The sequence below is a fragment of the Diadema antillarum genome, unplaced genomic scaffold (genome assembly GCF_040938485.1).
Source record: "Diadema antillarum isolate AM-2024a unplaced genomic scaffold, OU_Dant_1.0 seq00001754_RagTag, whole genome shotgun sequence".
NCBI classification, from domain to species: Eukaryota; Metazoa; Echinodermata; class Echinoidea; order Diadematoida; family Diadematidae; genus Diadema; species Diadema antillarum.
The window spans coordinates 315,329-335,680 of record NW_027272436.1 but is presented as its reverse complement, the minus strand read 5'-3'; the positions used below and the strand labels follow the sequence as shown (position 1 = coordinate 335,680).

Here is a 20,352-nt window from a genome sequence, read left to right as displayed (position 1 = left end):
CATACTAATTCAGGCATCATAGTTGGTGTTATGCCATTTAAACACACTGTACTTTAATATGTAACACATTTGCTGATTTCACTTCCGACAAACTCGAGTCTGGTGTGATTGTCTTTGCATCTTCTATCAAAACCAGAGAGGGGGGAAAAAATAAAATGTGTATAATAGCTTGAATGTGCAGAAAAAAAATTCTTGAAATTGTACTGTATCAATTTCTGAGTGTATTTTGTCGATATTGTGCTTATGTTTGTGTGTGTTTGTGTACATGTGATGTCAAAGAATGTCATGAGAATGTTCCGCATGACTAAGCCAAGGAATTATACAGTGCACTCCCATTATAATGAAATGCTGGGGACCGGCAGTTTTGTTTCGTTATAACGAAATTTCGTTATAACCGGACAAATACAATATACAGTATAATGAAAACAAGGAAACCATGCATATACGTATATCATATTCTGTTTGCTGAATACTCATACACTGGAAAGCTATGTGAAATGGGATGGGATTATTGTATTACAATATTAAACGCAAGTTCCCCTCAGAAACTGTGCGCGACACAAGGAGCGAACACACAGTGATGTGAAGCGTTCACCCATGCAGAGACGCTATATAATGCTAGTTCCGCTATGTATTTTTGAAAGCAATTCGCATTTCGTTATAACGGAGCACATTTCTTTTGTTTTTCTCTGTCAATGGCGCTTGGAAAAGACTTCGTTATAATGAAAACTTCGCTATAACCGTGTTCGTTAGAAGCGAATTTTGTACCAGACATTAATGGTGTTAATTTTGGGACCAGAAGTTTTACTTCGTTGTAACGAAATTTCGTTATGACCGTGTTCGTTGTAACGGGAGTGCACTGTACAATGTAGGTACCTGGCAGAATACTGCTATGGCTTAGGATGGGAATGTAAATGCCACATTTTCATAATCATCTTTTACTGTTTTCAGAATTATTAAAGTTGACAAAACTCAATACCATGAGCAAAGACACTGAGAAGTACTTAATTTGCATAAAACCTTTAATTCCTTGTCGACATCAAACAAACCATACTAAACATATAAAAAAAAAGAGGTTCAATGAACTGCAACACTCCACTTGTACACTTGAATTGCATTGAAAAATATGTACAAATGTACATTCGCATATAACCAGTGCTCAACAAAGCATGTGCATTTCATAAAGCAGATTGTTCACAGTTCAATATTGGGAATTGTGAAGAGACAAATTGTGGCACACCATACTTTTTTGACAACTAGAACTAATTTTTAACAGAGAAAACCACTGATAAGAAAATGGGTGATGGATATACAATGTACAATGCTTGTAAGAAGAGCATGTGGCATGTTCTGTGTATTCATAGCTTCTTACAATGGTTTTAATGCACAATCTATGTAAGCATAGATAAGTATGAAACATGTAGCGCTTTATAATCTGATCAACAAGAACACAAAACAAACTGTATGAACAAGATCTCAAAAATAAAATTTACATTCGGCTGATTTCCCTCAAAACTAAAAGCCTTTGAAAAACTGCAGATTATTTTGCAGATTTTTCAGGGTACCTTTGGTCTATCAGGACAACAACCTCCCCCCCCCCCCCCCCAAAAAAAAAGGAATTGCAGTGTGTGTGTGTGTGTGTGTGTGTGTGTGTGTGTGTGTGTGTGTGTGTGTGTGATGCACTGCAGTGGAAATGAAATTATGGGAATATTTGTGCCCTTCCAGTTCCATAACAAACAGTATTAGACTGGGATGTTTAAGAAGCTGTTTGTTTTGTTTTGTTTGTTTGTTTTTGTTCAATGAAATATACATACATTCAGATTAAAAACTGTTTGACTTTAATGTTTTAAATTCCTGTGGTTTAATATACATCTACACTGTACAATTATGAATTGCACTAAGCCAATTTAAATAACATTGAATCACTTTTGTATGTTCTAAAAACCTGTCCATATTGACAATGAAATTACATTATGACACATGCATCCCAAAAGGTGACACTTTGCTGAAATGACTGACAGCTCAAGCTTTTTATCCTTTCTATTTATGGACTCACAAGTCATTACTTGACGTACATTTCCCTTTGTAGTTCATTTTACAAATGCAACGGCAAAGTAATCGTTACTTCACCTTTCACAACACACTGCACTGAATGTTTCCACTTGGTGATTCCCTGTACATAAACAAGTAGCGTGTTCTGCATTTAAAGTATGTGATATTAAGCCTCGGATAACGCTACGTCATGGCTCAGACCTAGTAGTTACGAGTTGAGCATGATCTCGTGCTGGCATGGCTTGGTTTTGTTTTTGTTTTTAAGAAGTAACATTTTTGCGTGTTGTCAGTTTACCCCTCTTTCTATTTGTGGTCCAAAGGTGAGTCACAACATTAGCGAAAATGAACCTACTTAAATATCAGCTCATAAGTACATGTACTATACATCAGGTTCAAAATCTTTGTCTTGAAAATGGTGTAGAAAATGTAAATTCCTTCTGTCACTGAATCATTTATTATCCAAAGCACATAAACAATTGTGCACAACATGGTATAAAACTAGAAATATGTTTACCTCCCCAGCTTGTGCTTTGTCAAAAAATGTCCCAAGGAAAACACACAGCATACCTGGTATACACAGAGGGTGTATATCTTATTTCTGATAATGGAAGTTATCACATATTCCATATCTGTCACAATGGGCGAGAAAGCTAGCTGATGGTAATGGAAGTCAATCCTTCAGGTGTTGGGATTCATTGTTGGTACATTGTATCATCAAATAATCACTGATATCAACATAATACCACCTGTCTGTGGATGCAAATTAGCACAGTAATACATGCACCATATTAACTTAAAATCTAAAATCCAATCTAAACTCCTCTATCATTCTTATGTGAATTCTACACATGAAGATGATTCATTAACAATTACAGCACTCTCACAAGTTCGGAGAAAGTCAAGTACTCAAACTATTATAGCCATAGGGACAGGCTCTTGTGGGAAAAAAAAAAAAAAAAAAAAAATCTCCAAACTTGAAAGTCCTAAACAAGAATGAGGACAGGTTACTTTGGAAAATCCATCTAAACAATGTAAAGACACTGTATAAACCATGCTTTCCAGTTAAACCATTTCTTTTTTTCAGCAAGTTTGCATGTTGTTTGATAGGTCCAAGACTTTAAAACAACACTAAAAATATTGCCTCCCTTTAAGTGAATGTCATGTACAGTATATCATCTCTCCAATGAAAACTGTTTGCTTCTTCAATTGGGATAACATTCCACATTCTTTCCCTTCAGTGGCAATGACAACAGTGATTTGTTCACTCAATACAGGCATTTTTCACCATTTGCAGATGAAACAAAAACCCAGCTTTAGTGCTTCAAAATAGTTCTGAAATGTGAGTTAGGGATAGAAACAATCTATGTTAAATTGTTTATCAGTATAATCAAATCAATATAATCAATGTTAAGTATTCTTAAATACATGTATACAAAATGCTAACAATAGTTAGAATAAAATTATTTCCAGACTTAACCACCTACAGTTATGGTTTGAGAAAAATAGTGATATCTCCTCATATCTTAAGCTTTATTGCGTAACTTTTATATGGTACATTGTAGGATGTTTTGTGATACAACTGACCTACACATATGCATCAAATGTAATAACTCACATATTCTTTTCTTTAATCATTGCTGCAAATGTTAACAGTACCTTTAAATTGCCTCAGTAGTTCCCATATACAATTTTTTTTCTTTGCACACACAGAAAAATAACACTACATGGTATATTCTGTAAAATCATTGGGAAAACTACAATTTAAAAAGTCTTCATATGAATAGCAAAACCTTATATCACCCATTTTCTTTCAAATACATGTATATACAATGCTGCAAGATTTTCCTATATTTTTTTTCTGCACCCCATACTGATGAAAGCACTACACGCTTCTAATCTTCACAAACATGGCCTGCACAAGAAGAAGTTTTCAAAGTCTGAAGGCTGCACTCTTTAAGATGGTGCTTTGAGCAAACCTGATCATGCTCTACCATGGCGATACAGGGCCTACAAGCAGTTTCAGCCCAAATGCCGAGTTCTTCAAAAGCCCTTTCAAATTTGACTCTTGCTCAAATGTGACAATGTGTTTCATAAGAACTATATGTACTGCACACAGCATTTCAGTAATATGGTTCCTAGCTTTGCATGTGTAAGCCAAGTTGGCTTTTAATAGCAGATATGTTTGGTGACATATCATACAAAACTGGAGTCACCTTTTGCAGTGAAAAAATGGACAGTCTGATCAGTAATTTCAGAGAATTCTCCCTCAGGATATGTCAGTGATGGACACGGATGAGACCATGTCAGATTGGACTGCTATCGTAGGCACTGGACACCTGCTGAAGCCGACAGTGACATCATTCTTGATTAGCTCAGTAGAAGGCCTGCATACCTTCTTTATAGGCTGTGGGGCTATCTTTACACCTCTCAAAGTTAAGTTTGGTGTACAGCAGCATGATGAGTCAAGGATGCACTTACCGCCCGGAGAACAACATCCACACAGCAAAACTACTGCAGTATCTTAAAAGCACACCTGTACCATAACCCAAGGTATGTACAATTGTACAACTTGGAAATATATGTATGACGAAGAAACACTGCAGCATGCTTATGAGACTTTAGTACTCCATGGAAAACCATGACAGTTGCTGTACACAGAAAATCAAGCTTTGGGCATCTCATCTCCATGTTATCATTGACTATGAGGCATGAATGCTTCTTGCACTGTGAAGAGTTCAGCTGTGCATTCAACCAGCAGATCATTTGCTCCTTTAACGACAGCAAACTGTCTGCACATCTGTCGATACTGAAATCACATCTGGTTGTTATAGAGGGTCTTGTTTCACAGCCTGTGTTCAGACAAGAATAGCAGGATACTTGTGTGTCAAACCATGGAACACTCAGTACAACAGCAAACTCGTAGTATTATACATCATCACTCTGTCTCAACATCCCAAGAAGCATAGAAGTAAATCTGCATATCATATAACTGCACAGATAGGCATCACACATGGTTACATACAAACAACACATAAAGACACGTTATGGCTGCACGGAAACTTAGCAAAAGTAAAAAGTAACAAAAACAAGTCACGGTACAAAACTTTACAAAGAACTAAAAGTACAAAAGTGCAGAACATAGTTTCTACATACTTGAACAGCCAAACAAATAACCTGTTCTAAACATATTTACAGAACATCAAAAGTTTTTACATGCATAAGAATATTAAAATAAATAAATCTCTATATTCATAACTTGGACTGCAGTTTAATCTAAATCAGGATAAAGTGACAAAATCTTGTATGGAAAAAGTATTTTGATTATCAAACATCGTTATTTGCCAGTTACACATAAGTCCTATGTCATACTGGTGGCATAGGTGGTCATGCTCAGCACACTTCTTTCTTTTTATCCTGAACAGTGACGTGGTGCATGAATACCCTACAGTACATGTCTGATTTCTAATCAATCTGTACTCTGGAATGAATACTAATTACATCATAATACATAATCCACGCTGAGAGAGAGAGAGAGAGAGATTTGAAGGAAGTATGCCACCATCGCAGGATCAGATCGATGTGACGTCACCTCAGTCTAGTAAACTGTCATCCCCCTGTAGAGTGAGAGATTCATAAAAATAGGAAGAAAATGAGAGTACATATTAGACAAACTGTAGCCACTCATCCAATACTCGCCTATTCATCCAACATACACAGTAACAGAAAAAGTCCTCTCTCTTTATTTCCTTGTCGAGTGTCAAATGAAAATCAAAGACAACTATAGAGAGTGGGAACAATATCTATAAGAGATATAAAGAGCTGTACACTGTGGGAATATGTTTGCGTATACTCCAGACTGACACAACACATGCTTATCTTTATATCCTCTTCATGCTTCCTGCTTCAAGCATGTGTTATGATAGTTATTTCAGTTTACAAAAACATCTGTAGTAAAAGAGCATACATAACTCCATGAGCACATACCAGTATTAATGGCAGTTACAAAGAAAGTACCCCCCCCCCCAAAACACAAACACACAAAAACATCACCACACTACCAAAAAAAAAAAAAAAAAAAAGGCATGTCCTCGAATATCCCTCCCTAAAGAGCAATTATACAATTGCACCTAGACAAGAAATAATGTTTTCCTGGTTTAATGATGAAAAAGAAAAATATTTTTATTATTGAGTCATTCTCATTGAAGAGCTTGATTTGGGCACTGTTCCAACCATGTTACATAGAATGAAAGTGTTTCATGTCTGACATGAATGGTACTCAAGGAAATGTATAACATGTACAATGCTCATAATAGGCCATGTCACTAACTGTTGCAAATCAATGCCACAGCAAGCACGGCTCGTATTTGGCTGAATCACTATCACAAGTTGGGAGAGGAAGGTTTCTAATACAGTCGTATTGGTCACATGAGTGCTGCCTCGACCATTGGGTGTAGAAGTTCTGCACTTGCTACTGTGATATTTTGCATAATTTGCCTTTCACTGTATAGTACCAGTAATCTGATGATTAGTCTCTATAACAGATACCAGGGTCAAATGCTGGGGTTTTGGAAGGACACAGATTTTGTTGATTTAATATAAAGGAAAGAAAGTGCAAAAACCATGTTTGAAAATCTAGGCAAAGTTTTGGGCTTCAACCCTCACACGAGACACATACGATATTTAGTGAATTGGCATACAAAGTACATTTTCATCACATGTACACTGTATTCCTACAAAGCTCCCAATTTTGATATTTGTGATCCAAAATTCTATTTAAAATGACCCATTTAAAATGACCCATAGTCATATGACCTGGTTAGCACCCTTGTTATGTAACTTATACCCCACAGTGTGCTGCCCTAATTGCCATTTGCAGCTCCCAGCAAGTAAAAAGCTGACCTATAAATCCAGCTTAGCAGCCAATCACTGATCGAGCCCCCGCATAGGGGAATAGCTGTACATGTACAGGGTTAGCACTTCAGGGTGCTTTCTTTGACCCCCAATTCCTTCTGAACTCTCACACACAGAGGCATGCTCTAAACCCAATTTGCCAGGTGCAAAGGACAAGTTGTAAGCTGGTGTTAATGATCAGACCAAGACAGGAAGTCCTTCATCTAGACTGCAGGCTACAGCCATTACCTAAATATAGACTGCCCTGCATGGCTTCATGTGGCTAAAAGCCTGTGCCACACATGCCATGTCTGTCACAATCACATGACATGAATAATCTTACTGACTGGACTGAGCATATGTGTGTAGAGAGAAGTACACTGTACATGTACAGTACATGGCAAGACATTATCTTGATATGTTGTAATCTCCCACTCTACAGCAGGAAGATATCATTGTGCTGGTCACACAACACTGGGTATAACACTGTAGTAATCTGGCCACCAGTAGAACAGAGAAATAAATGGTGTATATGAATACTGATAAACGACATGGTAAATTTCATACACTTCAAATTGATGCAGTTCATTCTCAACAGTAATCAAATTCCTCATGGGCTAACAGACAGTTTGTGGTCCCCAACCCTTTCTCTGATGCTCTGGCCACAATGTGCATACTTGTACCGTAATCAACCTACATGGCACTGAAAACATCGCATTCAGCATGAAATGTATATCATCCATTTTGTCACCATTGTGAATGCAAGCCTGAAGTTCTGACTACATTGTGGCCTTTTCTTTGTGACATGCTAATATTACTATCACTCTTTACGGTGCAGAAGACGCGATCAAATACGTATGTCTGCAGATTCTTACCTGCCACCATACACACTGTCATCCTGGTGGAAGTAGTCGACGTCTTGCTGGTCGTCATCGTCATCAGCGTCCATCATGAGATCATCCTCCATGTTCATGGAAAGGTCTTGGCCGAGACCCGAATCCTGGCAAGCATCCCTCCTTCATCATCAAAGAAAACCATGGATGACAGGTGTTAAAGGGATGGTATAGTTTAGGTTGAGATGGAGCGTCAGGTTTTCAACATTTTTTGATGATTTTTTTTTTTTTTTTTTAAGATAATGAGAAACAGAATATGAGACATGAAAGAGCATATAATTTTAAAAAGAAATTCAAAGTTTATTTGACAAAAATTGGTTTTTAAATTGCCAAGATATCCCAAACAAGGCAATCCTAATAAAAGGTGAGACCCATCTTTTATTAGGATTGCTTTGTTTAACTTTGTTTTTGGATATCTCAGCCATTTCAAAACTGATTTTCATCAAATAAAGTTTGAATTCCTCATATAATTGTATGCCTTTTAAACATTTCATAAAGTGGTTTCCAAGAATCTCACAAAAAATTTTAAGCTGAATGCTCATGTAAACCAATACTATACCATCCCTTCAACACATCGTCATCAACAGCATTTATGAAGGCAAACTTTGCAAACGGCAAGTGTGATTTTCATTGATGTGCAACTTCACTGTCTATCTCATAATTTCAGCAAAGAAATGGTGATATTCAGTGTATAAAAATCAAGATGTGAACTCAGCCCTAGCTGTATACAACATCCCACAGTTGAAATAAATCTTGCAGCATCACAGTACATGTACAATTAAGTCTAGAGCACAATGTGTTTCATAAACACATTATTGCATAAAATCAGTGTTTTTCTGAAGTATAATGTACCACTCACACACACACATGACCATATCACTAACTACTTGTATAAACAACATGGCAAGGCTACAATGTAAGTAGATGTTTCATTTTTAGGAACTGTTTTAGAAGAAATTTGCATAATTTCACATTTTCAAAACTTCCTTACAATAAGTTTCATATGATTTTGCCTTTAAAAAGTGTTCAGCTTAAAAATGTACTCTCCCTTTTTCCTTTTTAGATAGTTTGTTAGTTGGCCCCCATTTGTGTAAATGTGTTTCCTCGTCTGTGTGTGTATGTGTGTGTTAATTGATGATCACCGATACCAATGCTAGCATGGCCATTTCTGATTCTAATGATTGAGTGCTGTCCATTAAAGTTTATGTTTATGGTCACGCAAATTTAGTTTACACATTATACAGTGGGTTGCCAGTGGCATGAAAGTGCAAATTACAGCATTACCAGTACTTGGCATGCACAGTTCCTTGTCAAACATCACACTATTGCCAAAGGCATGCACATTTGTAAGTGCCTGTGCATGAGTAATTTGTAGGATTAAAATGCCATTCTTTGCACACAATGTACCTTGTTGCTCTGCATGTGAAGAATAGAATCCTTTTCAGTTTCTTGTTGTAGAAGAAGTAGTTGAAGGACCACAGCACCCCTTCCTCGCCAAATGGGTCGGAAGACAGGTCCGGGTTGTAGCTGTAAATGCAATGGAGGAAAAACATAAACAGTGCATATCATAACTGTCACGTACAATGTACATGAACACAGCAGACCCATATGATTCATACTGTATACAGTACATAGTACTGTATATGTACATATGGACCCGATTCACACTACTTTCAGTTCTCACAATTCTAAATCCTCGCTCAAATTCTAGAGAACCTAACGCTTTATGCTGCCTTGTCTGGAGCAGTTTTGCATCATGTGCATACATCAGGAACTGTACATGTATCCAGCCAATGTTCCTGTTGACTTTGATATTAAAAGGGAATTTAACCTAAATATATGCCGGTATGTGGATTGAGTAAATGCATGAATAATAGCAGAACACATCAGTGAAGTTCGAAAGTTACATGTACAATGTATGAATTGTTAAGCATGGGTACAGCCATACGCTGGATAAGAAGTCTCCAACAGTTAGTGATGTCACATATGGACAGTGATGTAACAGAAAAAAAGTAAAGAGAAATCAACATATTTTCATTTTAAATGTACCTCTTAACAGAAGGCATGGAGAATAATATTAACCCTGGACATACATGTACAATGTACAATGTATGCATCAGTAACAAGGGGAAGGAATGTGTACTTTTCATACAAAAATGACACTTTGTGGAATTTTCTTTATATTTTATTTCTACTGTTGTCCTGGTTGTACAATGTAGAGTTCTCTTATCCAGTGATTGCTGTACCAAAACTTTAAAAATTAATAACTTTTGAACAGACAGTCTGATTTTCATCAAACTTCACTGATACAGTGTTAGTACATGTATTCGACATGACGATAAGACATACTAGTATTTGGTTTTCAGTCCCCTTCAAGCAAAATATGTTCCAGTCGAATAAAGCAAAGTCAAAATAAACAGAAGAGCAAAAGTGTCACAATAATCACAAAAATATAAATATTTTTTAAAATGAACATCAATTTCTGGGGCGGATCCAGGAAATCTGTAAAGGGGAGATCCTTTACAAAACTAAAGGGGAGGCACACGTCCCCCATTTTTTCATTTTTTCTTTTGTTTTAACAAAAATAAAGAGGGGACGTGCGCCCGGGGCGGCCCCTCTGGATCCGCCACCTAACTTGACTTTTGTCCCAGAACAGTGCTATTAGTAGCAGTCACAAAGATGCATATGAGCCTGAGGTGATGCCATTGCATTGTAGAGGATCTGAAGAATACAGAAACCTCGATGAGTCGAGATCTACAAGCATGTACAGAACCAAATTCTGAAAATGTATACTTTCATAGGAAATACAATGTACAACTTTAGATACATACACTATACACACACACACACACACACACACACAAGGTTCACGGTTATCACTCTACACTGTACTTGTATGTACAGTACATGTGTATATGTAAATGCCTATCACATAAAATCTGAGCTACAGCAGTCACACATGCATTCTCTCATGATACAGAATGAAATACAATGTACAAATTGTACATGTACATGTAGAGGATATCATACAAGTAACAGGCAGGACAATCACAATTGGCACTGCAGATTATTACCGGTGCAATACATCCATAATTTATCTACATGTACGTGTACCCATTTATCCATCATCCACATTGTCCATAATGATGTCTTCCATCTTGTCAAAGCTTTTTCTGCTTCAATGATGTAATATTAACAAACCAAGTACGATGTAATTTAATGCCAATGTACCCTTGGAAAGAAAACAATATCATTTGACTCCCAAATAGCCACAGGGAAACATTCAATCTATTTTTGTTGTGGTTTGATGTACAGTACAATGTATATGTTTATACATGTACACTGTATTACATGTACTTCCTTGTAGCATGTTTGTCATTGTGTTGAGCATTGGAACCTCACATGCCACTTTCATTTAACCTACATTATCTGTTACAAGATTATGGAATCCTCACAGACCTTTTACAGGACACATTATGTTTCTGTGGGCAATTTGGATTTACTCAATCCTCGATGGGAGTCCTACTGTACGCTAATGTGCAACTTTTGGACATGTGTACATAAGAGTTGAGCAGTTTATCACAGTTCACCTTTTTTTTTCTTATACTCTGGCTGATTAAACACCAAGATGTATCAATGCACTTAAACTATAACAAATTTCACTCACTATAAAGTTGACCTATATATTTGACACATCATCAACTTAAATTGAGTTTGAAACCCTGGAAAGGTTATTTTTTTCTAAATACCCATGATAAAAGTTGCTCAAATCCACTTGGGTGTGTAGTGTGTGTGTGTGTGTGTGTGTGTGGGGGGGGGGGGGTAACAAATTCAACAGTCTAGAAAAGGCTACTGTGACACTATAGATAAGATTGCATAATCCCTATTCACTGAAAGCTACTCTGAAGACACGTATGTATATCTGATCATTATTTTGAAGATATTAAGCAAGGAATAACACATGTAACATTTTATACTGTTATGGCAGAAGAAAAAAAATATTCTCATCACTTCTTGGTGCATGATTAATGGAAAATTGAGAGGTCATGACATCACTCATTTGCATATATTCATACTAACTGTTAGAGAACTCCTTTGCAAAAATTAGTAAATTTTTAACATTTTGTAAATTCCTTGCTTTTTATCTGATTTTGACCTAATTTTCACTGTTGTGGTTGTAACATTTTACTCTTTCTTCTCAGTCTAAGTTGTAACTAACCTGGAATTTCTCTTTGAATAATGACCTACAATGAACTTCTTTCATTCCCGCCAATCAAAAGCATCGAGCATACCTGTCAACTTTTGCCTGCAAAGCAGATCCCACATCTAAGCAAATCACACACACAGCCAAAAGAAATTATATATCAATACAACTGGCCAGATGAATACTCACCTGTAGACTTCACATTCATTCGCAGCAATTTCATCGTTGATTGCAGCCCAGAGTTTGGGCCTGATCTGGGTGGTGTAAGTTTCTCCACCACCGGAGAGAAGAATGCTGTCAACTGCATTGACAGTCCAGTCCAGGCTGGGCTCACGGCTGAACTCGTCACTCTTGGCATCACTACAGCAAATGAAAACAAGTTAAGAGTTTGACAAAAAGGAGGCAAACACAACAGTCACAGACAGTAGCAACATGTACAGCCTGTACATGTATCTTACACTGATCTGCTACAATTGGTCCTTTTCTACTCCAGTACGACCATAGGGATGACATGAACCACTTTGGATGTTGTAGTGATGACTATAGAAAGTAATCTACATACATGTACTGTATTTACTAAAAATATCGGTTCTACTCAAAAGTCAGAATTTTTTCCAATTGTATGTTAACAATTAGTTTCAGTGAGTGGTTGACCCCCCCCCCCCCCCACATAAATTAGACTCACTATTCCATAGGTACGCCTGCAACCTAATTAATGGACAAAGAAAAGCACCAAACAACAAAGTTTTTCTAAATTCTCACAAATATTCTCTTACAATATTCAGCAAATACCTACAAAAGAGTTGTATTACAAGCACAGATTAATATCATACCATGAAAAAAAAAAATATGAATTTTAAGTTAAATGACTGAAGTAAGACAAAAGCTACACAATTTCCCCATAAACTTTGTATAATATATACATTGTAGCTTGTAAAATCATGGCTTTTTGTAGCATACCAGTCATGTTTCACGATTCAGAGGATCAATTCATGAATCACAACGTTCTCTAGTTTTGTGGAATACCAAGGTACAATGTACTACTGTACCTGAAGTCATAATCTGGATGAAATGCAGCATTCAGTGTTGAGATGAGGTAGAAGATCATCTTTCTGCTACATGTGTGGCACAGCGGACCGCCCGCCTCGTCCCCACTGCTCCTGCTCACGACATTAGGGTGCTGGATGGTGAGGGTGCTCTGTGGAGGGGAGAGAGCCTGCAGCTCACTGGGTGAGTGTCCGTTCTCCTGGCTCAGAAGTTTGAACAGGCGCTTGTCCTGGCCTGCCATCTTACAGGAGTAGCTCTCGACTCTGCAACATGAAACAAGTCATGGTGTACAGTACATTATACTTGGTGCTTTTGTATCACATAAGAGAGCATAATGGCAATGATGCATTGTAATTTGATGAGCTCAGCTTCCAATTATGGACCAAATGATGAACTTTCTATTTATCATGATGATAATCATCATAATATATACTGATACTTTTCCCTAGATTAGAGATACTTTTTTTTTCTTGATTGGCATATTGTACTGTAGTTGTGGACTTTTGTGAATGGCACTTGTCTATCATGTTGTGCTCTAACTACCGCATGGTACAAAATATACATCAACTACATGTACAGTGTACAGTACATGTTCATCTACTACACACTGGAAGATACAGAATGGAGCTACAGTATACCGGTATTCAAATGAACATACAGTTGTACAATTGTACACAAATAGGTGTGCCAAGGTAAAAGGGAAATGCCCCATTAGCGAGTGTTTCTTTTTCCACTGTTTTCACAGGACAGTTCAGAACAATATCGTAATGCATATGGATGTGTACAGTTGTACACATATGCAGGTGAATACATGTTGTAAGTGTGAGGTGAAATATCACTGGAAAGTCCCTAAAGCTACACTGTTGGTTTAGCCAAGTTTATACACCATTATCTGATCACTTTTGATACCAAATCATATTTGCTAACCTTGCACACCCAAAGAGACGTTCACTTCAAACTTACCGGTAACCTGTCAAATAATACCAAGTACAGTATTGTATATCACTAACAAAATTGTATCATTCAGTGAATGACTTGATGATAACTGATGTTTACACAAATTCATTTTTCATAAGAACTGTAAGGGAATGGAACAACCTCCCTTCTACTGTAGTCTCTGCAAACACAATTGATGCTTTTAAGCGCAAACTATCCAACCAACTACTGTAACCACAAACCCAGTTAACCGAAAGTAATGACCACTCAAAGCCACACCTCCAGTTAAAATTCCCTAGTGGAATGTTCCGGAGGCTACCAATCCAAGATCCAAGATGATCCCTACAAACAGTACTAGAGATTTTTGTTTAATATTTCACAACAGAGAGTGTACATGTAAGTACATCTTGTATACAAGTGTAGAAACATATGCATTCTAAACATAGAAAGTTCTAAAATTGTTAAGGTTTATGTCTGAAAATTGTTTTGTGGTATATGATAAATATTAGTACCAAATAATATCTACTTTGTTTTAATACCACATACCGTAAAACGGGGTGAATTGGGATGGCGAGGTGAATAGGGACAAAACCGAGAAAAGTTTTTTGAATGTGCATGTTTCGTATTTGCTTGATCTTTTTTTCTTATTTTTATCACAGGATGGAAGGACCATCCAACAGTGTCCAGAAAGTGGTCCTCCTGATGTGAAAATTTTTTTAAAGGGTACAGGAGATCCAAATAAAAATTTTTCAAAAAATCACAAAAAAAATCAGGGCGGTCAAAACTTTCCTGCTCCTGTAGCCATTGATTAATGAAATTCGCTGAAAATGTTCATGAATCTAGCCTATTAGGTCCTGCAACACACCTTTAAATATGAAATGATTATTCCAACAGGAATTTGTGACAGCACATTTTTTCTTCTCTTGGGCAAAAAATCAGTTAGACTGGGGTGAATAGGGACACCATGGTGTCGTTTGATTGGCCCTTTAAATTTTCTGGATGATTAACTATTATAATGTCATAAATTGCTCTGAAATGTTTGCTATGTCCAGCCATTTCCAAAAGTGTGAATTTTTATTCTAAATCTCTTGACAAGAGAGCAATAAGATCTTTGGATATGTGGCTTCACTTTTGTATACACAGATGAGAGTGAACTTTGCTGTCTTAACCCAAACTTGAGGAGGAAGGGTCTGGGAACCCCGGCCCCACCCACCCTCTTGGGAATTTTTTTCACTGCCTAAGACAGGCTAGAACTTTTCCACTTGTATTTAATGACCATTTTCTCTGTCTTCTGCATGTTTTAATGCCATTAACACATCTGCTTGGGTCAGACCCATACTATAGGTGCCAGCTTATAATTACTGTAAGAACTCCCAAAATATCCCCGACATCGTAAGAGTCATCGTAAGAGTCAAGTTACACTGAATTTAGAGTGTATAAATAAGATTGTACATCATGATTTGCCACTTGAAGAAGAAGTGGGTTAATATTTGAGTGCAATTCAATGGATTAGTAAAGTTTTGACCTACTTTTCAATCTTAACCTTTGACCTAATGGGTCACATTTTTTTATATCAGCTCATTTTGTTGGGCTGTTGCAATTTTTGTTAAAGATTGATTTACCAATGGAATAGATTGCTCTTAAATGTTTGTATATCATTTTTAAACTCTGTAGTTGTTCCCTCAATCCAATTCATTGGATGGATTGAAAAAAAAAATGCCTCCAAACAGCTTTTTTTGGATCAAAAATAGTGTTGTCCCTGTTGACTCCAAATTTGGGGTCAATAGGGACAGTGTCATTTTATCAAAAAACATACTTTTCCTCCAAATATTAATTTTTTTTTTCACAATACCAAATTAAAGGTATTTTAGGTGGACATAAAATCCCCACATAATATTGAGTCTCTGGGCTGCATGAAAAAAAAAATACAATCATAAGAACTTTAAATTTGTCCCTATTCACCCCGTTTTATGGTACACTTTGTACTTTGATACGACACGAAGTCGTACCTCCACTTATCCTGTACTTTAGTATACATGAGATGTTCCAACAATGTACTGGGAGTACACCTTTGCACTACTGTACATTCTCTCACAATGTTAGATAAACATTACATGTATATTCCTGTACATTCATTTTACAATAAAGAAACCAAAAACAACTTACAGACTGTATATCTTTTAGTTTCAAAGCAATAGATGAATTAAGACAAGATAATGGACTCTTGAGTTCACATGATAATATACTGTACACATACATGTACATGTACATGTACATGACTTGACAAGCAAATGGGCTTCACCAAACTTTAGTGATGCTTTTCAGTTTACATTACTAGCAAAATGTATTCTAAAGTAATATTTGGGCTGCTTACTGACACCTGCACACACATGTTTAGTAACACTATGAAACCAGAAAAAGGTCATTCATGAACACTTTGGGTTTTTTCTCTGTGCTACAATTTCACACCCACTCAGTAAATCTATCTCAAATTACAGACTCTTTTGATGCCTGATACAATGTGTATGCATAATTATAGAAAATGGAAATGTTTGCAAGGGATTTCATTCCTCCTCTGAAGTTGGAGGAGTGGGGGCACTGAGCTGTCAGCAGATTTGTGGTAAATTTTTCTGGGCCATGGATGATTTACCGTACCTATACCATATACAGAATTCACAAAACCTGGACACATGTGGTGATGTACAACATGGCATGCACTGTAGCCATTGTTAGCGCAACTAGAATTTCAAGTTTAAAGGGACACGTTCACATTTAAACTTCGGTCTTGTGAGCTTAAAAGCCATCAGCCTGCCAGAACATGAAGCGTTCAGGCTGGTCGCAGACTCGCAGTATTTATTGGTAGCTGCTATAAACGTCGATATTTTTGCGCGACTATAATTTTTCGCACTGAGTGGCTCAAAAACATATTCGCGGGTTCTTGAATTCATGCTAGCCAGAAGTAGCAAGAAATACAAATTGTACACCATGCACAGTTTGTACGTGAAAATCAATGTACTGCAAGAATTTCTGCATAATACAGTATATAAGGTGTACATGTACATGGATATGTTGAAACTGTGGCTCTATTCTTATCATTTATACATTGTACCGGTACATGTACAGAATATCTGCACATAATCATCACAATCCTGTTCTCTATTTTTTGTCTCTACTTTGATTACAGACATAAAATAGAAAAAAAAAAGACTTCCATATTTGTATCCTCCACTAATAAGATTGGTAATGGGGGATTTTTTAATTGTCCAGAGCCGGGCAAAGGGTACATAGGACTTTACACGTAGGATGGTACAGTTCATCCGAAGGAAAATGGCCCAAAACTAACAGATTTAAAATACATTTTGTAACTCTGGGTCTGGAGTCCACATCACCATTCTATAAACTATTTCATTTGCACAATGCAGCAAAATTTTCATTTTATTTTGGGCCTACTGCACTTGGTCTGAAACACAAATATACATTGTAGGTCTACTCTAGCATATTATGATAAATGATTATGATTAGCATGCTCAATTCACACTCATTGACTCAATTTAGGTTTTTCATTACTTGATGTACCAGTACAGTTGTGATACAATTCTTGTGCTTATTAAGTTATAGTCTATGTATGTGCTACATTTTGAAGGACGTACTTTCCGAGTATTCTGCATTCTCCAGTTTCCATGGTGAGTGCTTCACTGATTGCTTCCAGTTTGGGGTTTTCCAAGAGCTTCATGATGATAGTGGTGGTAAAACTTTGTTGCACAAAAATCAGATGATTCGAATGTGGTGACTAATTATTCTTTTTACAGTCGGCTTTCTACAGATATCAATAAAATGCAATATTCAAGTTCAATCTTCAGGAAACTGCCTTAACAAAGACTGCTTCTCCAATTTCTTCTGTTAGCAGGTGGCTAAACTTTTCGATATCCTGTTAAATTGCTTATTCTTCAGATGGATTCCTCTGGCGTGTGTGGAAATTGAGACGACATTCCAAAAACTCCCCAGGTTGTGGAAGGTGATGATAACATTCAATAATGCTGATGCTGATCTCTTTATTGGAGCAGGCACAAACTCACACATGAAAAACTCGGACTAAACGGGTAAATGTTAAATTTGCAGTGCTTTTCACAGTGATGAAGAGGCAATTGATGACTGAGTCGGAAATCAACGGCGGAGAGATCGGCAGAAGATGACGCCAATAAAACACGGTCTTCCCAACAACAAGCCATTGGAGTGAGATTGCGGAAGAAACACAAAGTTAGTACGAAAATAATCGCAACCACTGCGGGTGGAAAACGGAGCAACTGATGAAGAATATCTTCGCAAAGATGTGCACATATACAGATTACAAGATAGAACTGACAGTTTCTGGTCTCCGTCAGTAATGTAAAGCAATCAACTTATCCAAGTGTGGCGAAATCCGTGGAATTATCCTTCTTTCCGTTCATCTACTACAGCAGAGATATTCAGGAATTATCCGGCATAAAGACTGTTTACTACTGTTCCTTCTCAGCCGCGCTGTGTGAAAATGACTGTATCGATTGCGAACACTACACTCGTAATACGCACACACATACGTCGTTTATACGCACTTCATTGTAGTTTACAGCTGATGCGATACTACTGCGTACCATTTTCCACTGCCATTTTCGTACGGGGGGGGGGGGGGGGGTTGACATTTCCCATAATCCCTTGCAGCATTTCGATGATACACACAACAATGCAAGCACTACTCGCGGGGGGGGGGGGGGCTTCCTCCCCAGTTTGCCCCCCTCCCTCGTTACCAGATTGTAAACATGACTTTAAAGCACGATCAAACTGAAAACAAACAAACAAACAAACACAATGATCGCTGAGTGAATTCATGAGGCTTTCGTCGCATTAATTTCTCTGTATCGGGATAGTTCGGCGCCATTTTCAACCGACGACGCGAGCAATTAAAGGTATACCGAATGACGTCATGCGTTTGCGATCACCCATACGCACAAAGGTTACGGCTTTCGCATGCGCAAAAAAAAAAAGAAAAAAAAAAACCCAGCAAAGGCGTCATATCGGCCTATGAGTCGGCTTCTGCCCGTTACCTCGACCAGGGAAGTGGACCTAGCTCCCTCCCTGCTCAGTTCGATTCTACTATGAACTACACAAAGTTCAAATTCCATCGAACAGCTAGGGGCGGGGTGAAGGGGGGGATGGGTAGGGGTAGGGGGCAAGGGTGGTAGGGGCAAGGGGGCAAGGGGGCAGCTGCACCCTATAAAATGGAAATGTTGGTGCAAACATAGCAAGTTGACCCCCCCCCCCCCTCAAAAAAAAAAAAAAAAATCCCGAGTACCTTGGTATGTGTTATGGGAATGTTCCTTGCTTGTTTTTATCGAAACTTGTCCAAAATTCTGAGGATGCAAAATCTCTACCACGATCTGAGTAGAAAGGGGATATAGGCCCCTTACATGTCCTCCCCGCATGCCATAGAATTACATATAGGCCTAATAGTATGATTTTGTGATAGACAATCCTAAATTAGTGTTCTCCATCAGATTTGTCATTTCAATTCTAAAAATAGAGGGGGATATCAAATTCCAGTCACCCTCTCCCCTTCATATAGAATGATGCAGGCCTATAATTGGCATAGTTATCGGGGTCCTACTTAGTATACACTTTGTTCAGTGATTTTAGACTATTTCCCAAATATTCCATCAAAATGTCTACATGACGTTATTTCATTCCATTCAATTCTAAAAATGCAAAGCTCCCTCGTATCATGGGAGGGGTTGAGGATACCTCCTCTCACACGGCCTCCCCCCCCCCCATGAGAATGGGGAGGGGGCAACATTATTCCCCCCCCCCCATTATACTTCCCGAGATATGGGAAATTTTCTCGCTTTTCTGATTTTCAAATTTTGAACAAGATCGCTGAATTCAATTTTGAAAATGCAAAATCTCCCCCATGCACACCGCCCCCCCCCCCCCCTCGGTTCCGTAATAGGCCTAAAGTTTGGGAGGTGTTTAGGGAATCATGGCTATATACAGTTTAGGGATTGACAATTTTCTAAACTTTCAACCAGAAGTGTACGGATCGTTAATATTGCAATCATAAAAAATGCAAAAGCTCCTTATGTGGGAGATACCTCCTCCCACACCCTTCCCCCACTTGCATGTCTTCCTCAACAGACTTCTCTGATTGACAAATTTCCAGATATTCCACCATATGCACGCCAGATCGTTAACTGAATTCCAATCTAAAGAGATAAAAATAAAAAGCTCCCTCGAATGGGAGGGGACCTCACCCCCGTCCGTCCGCTTGCTTGGGCCCCCTCAATGACTTTACTTTGGGCA

The 20,352-nt window shown here is 37.7% G+C and overlaps 1 protein-coding gene across 1 annotated transcript; it reads right to left on the bottom strand.

Annotated features, from left to right (window-relative positions):
• Positions 1 to 5,438: 5,438 nt before the first annotated feature.
• On the bottom strand, positions 5,439 to 18,506 carry LOC139712076 (repressor of RNA polymerase III transcription MAF1 homolog). The gene is made up of 6 exons (XM_071623911.1): positions 17,673 to 18,506; positions 13,089 to 13,349; positions 12,229 to 12,399; positions 9,243 to 9,362; positions 7,818 to 7,958; positions 5,439 to 5,666 (listed from the first exon to the last, which is right to left on the bottom strand). Exons 1-6 carry the CDS (start codon positions 17,753 to 17,755, stop codon positions 5,648 to 5,650), a joined length of 795 nt encoding a protein of 264 aa, XP_071480012.1. The 5' UTR covers positions 17,756 to 18,506; the 3' UTR covers positions 5,439 to 5,647.
• Positions 18,507 to 20,352: the final 1,846 nt, after the last annotated feature.

Coding starts and splice junctions, on each gene's coding strand:
- LOC139712076 (XM_071623911.1), bottom strand. CDS start 17,755: ATGAAGCTCTTGGAAAACCCCAAACTGGAAGCAATCAGTGAAGCACTC. Junction 13,350..17,672: donor GAATGCAGAATACTCGGAAA/GTACGTCCTTCA, acceptor TTCATGTTGCAG/AGTCGAGAGCTACTCCTGTA. Junction 7,959..9,242: donor TTCACATGCAGAGCAACAAG/GTACATTGTGTG, acceptor TTGATGATGAAG/GAGGGATGCTTGCCAGGATT.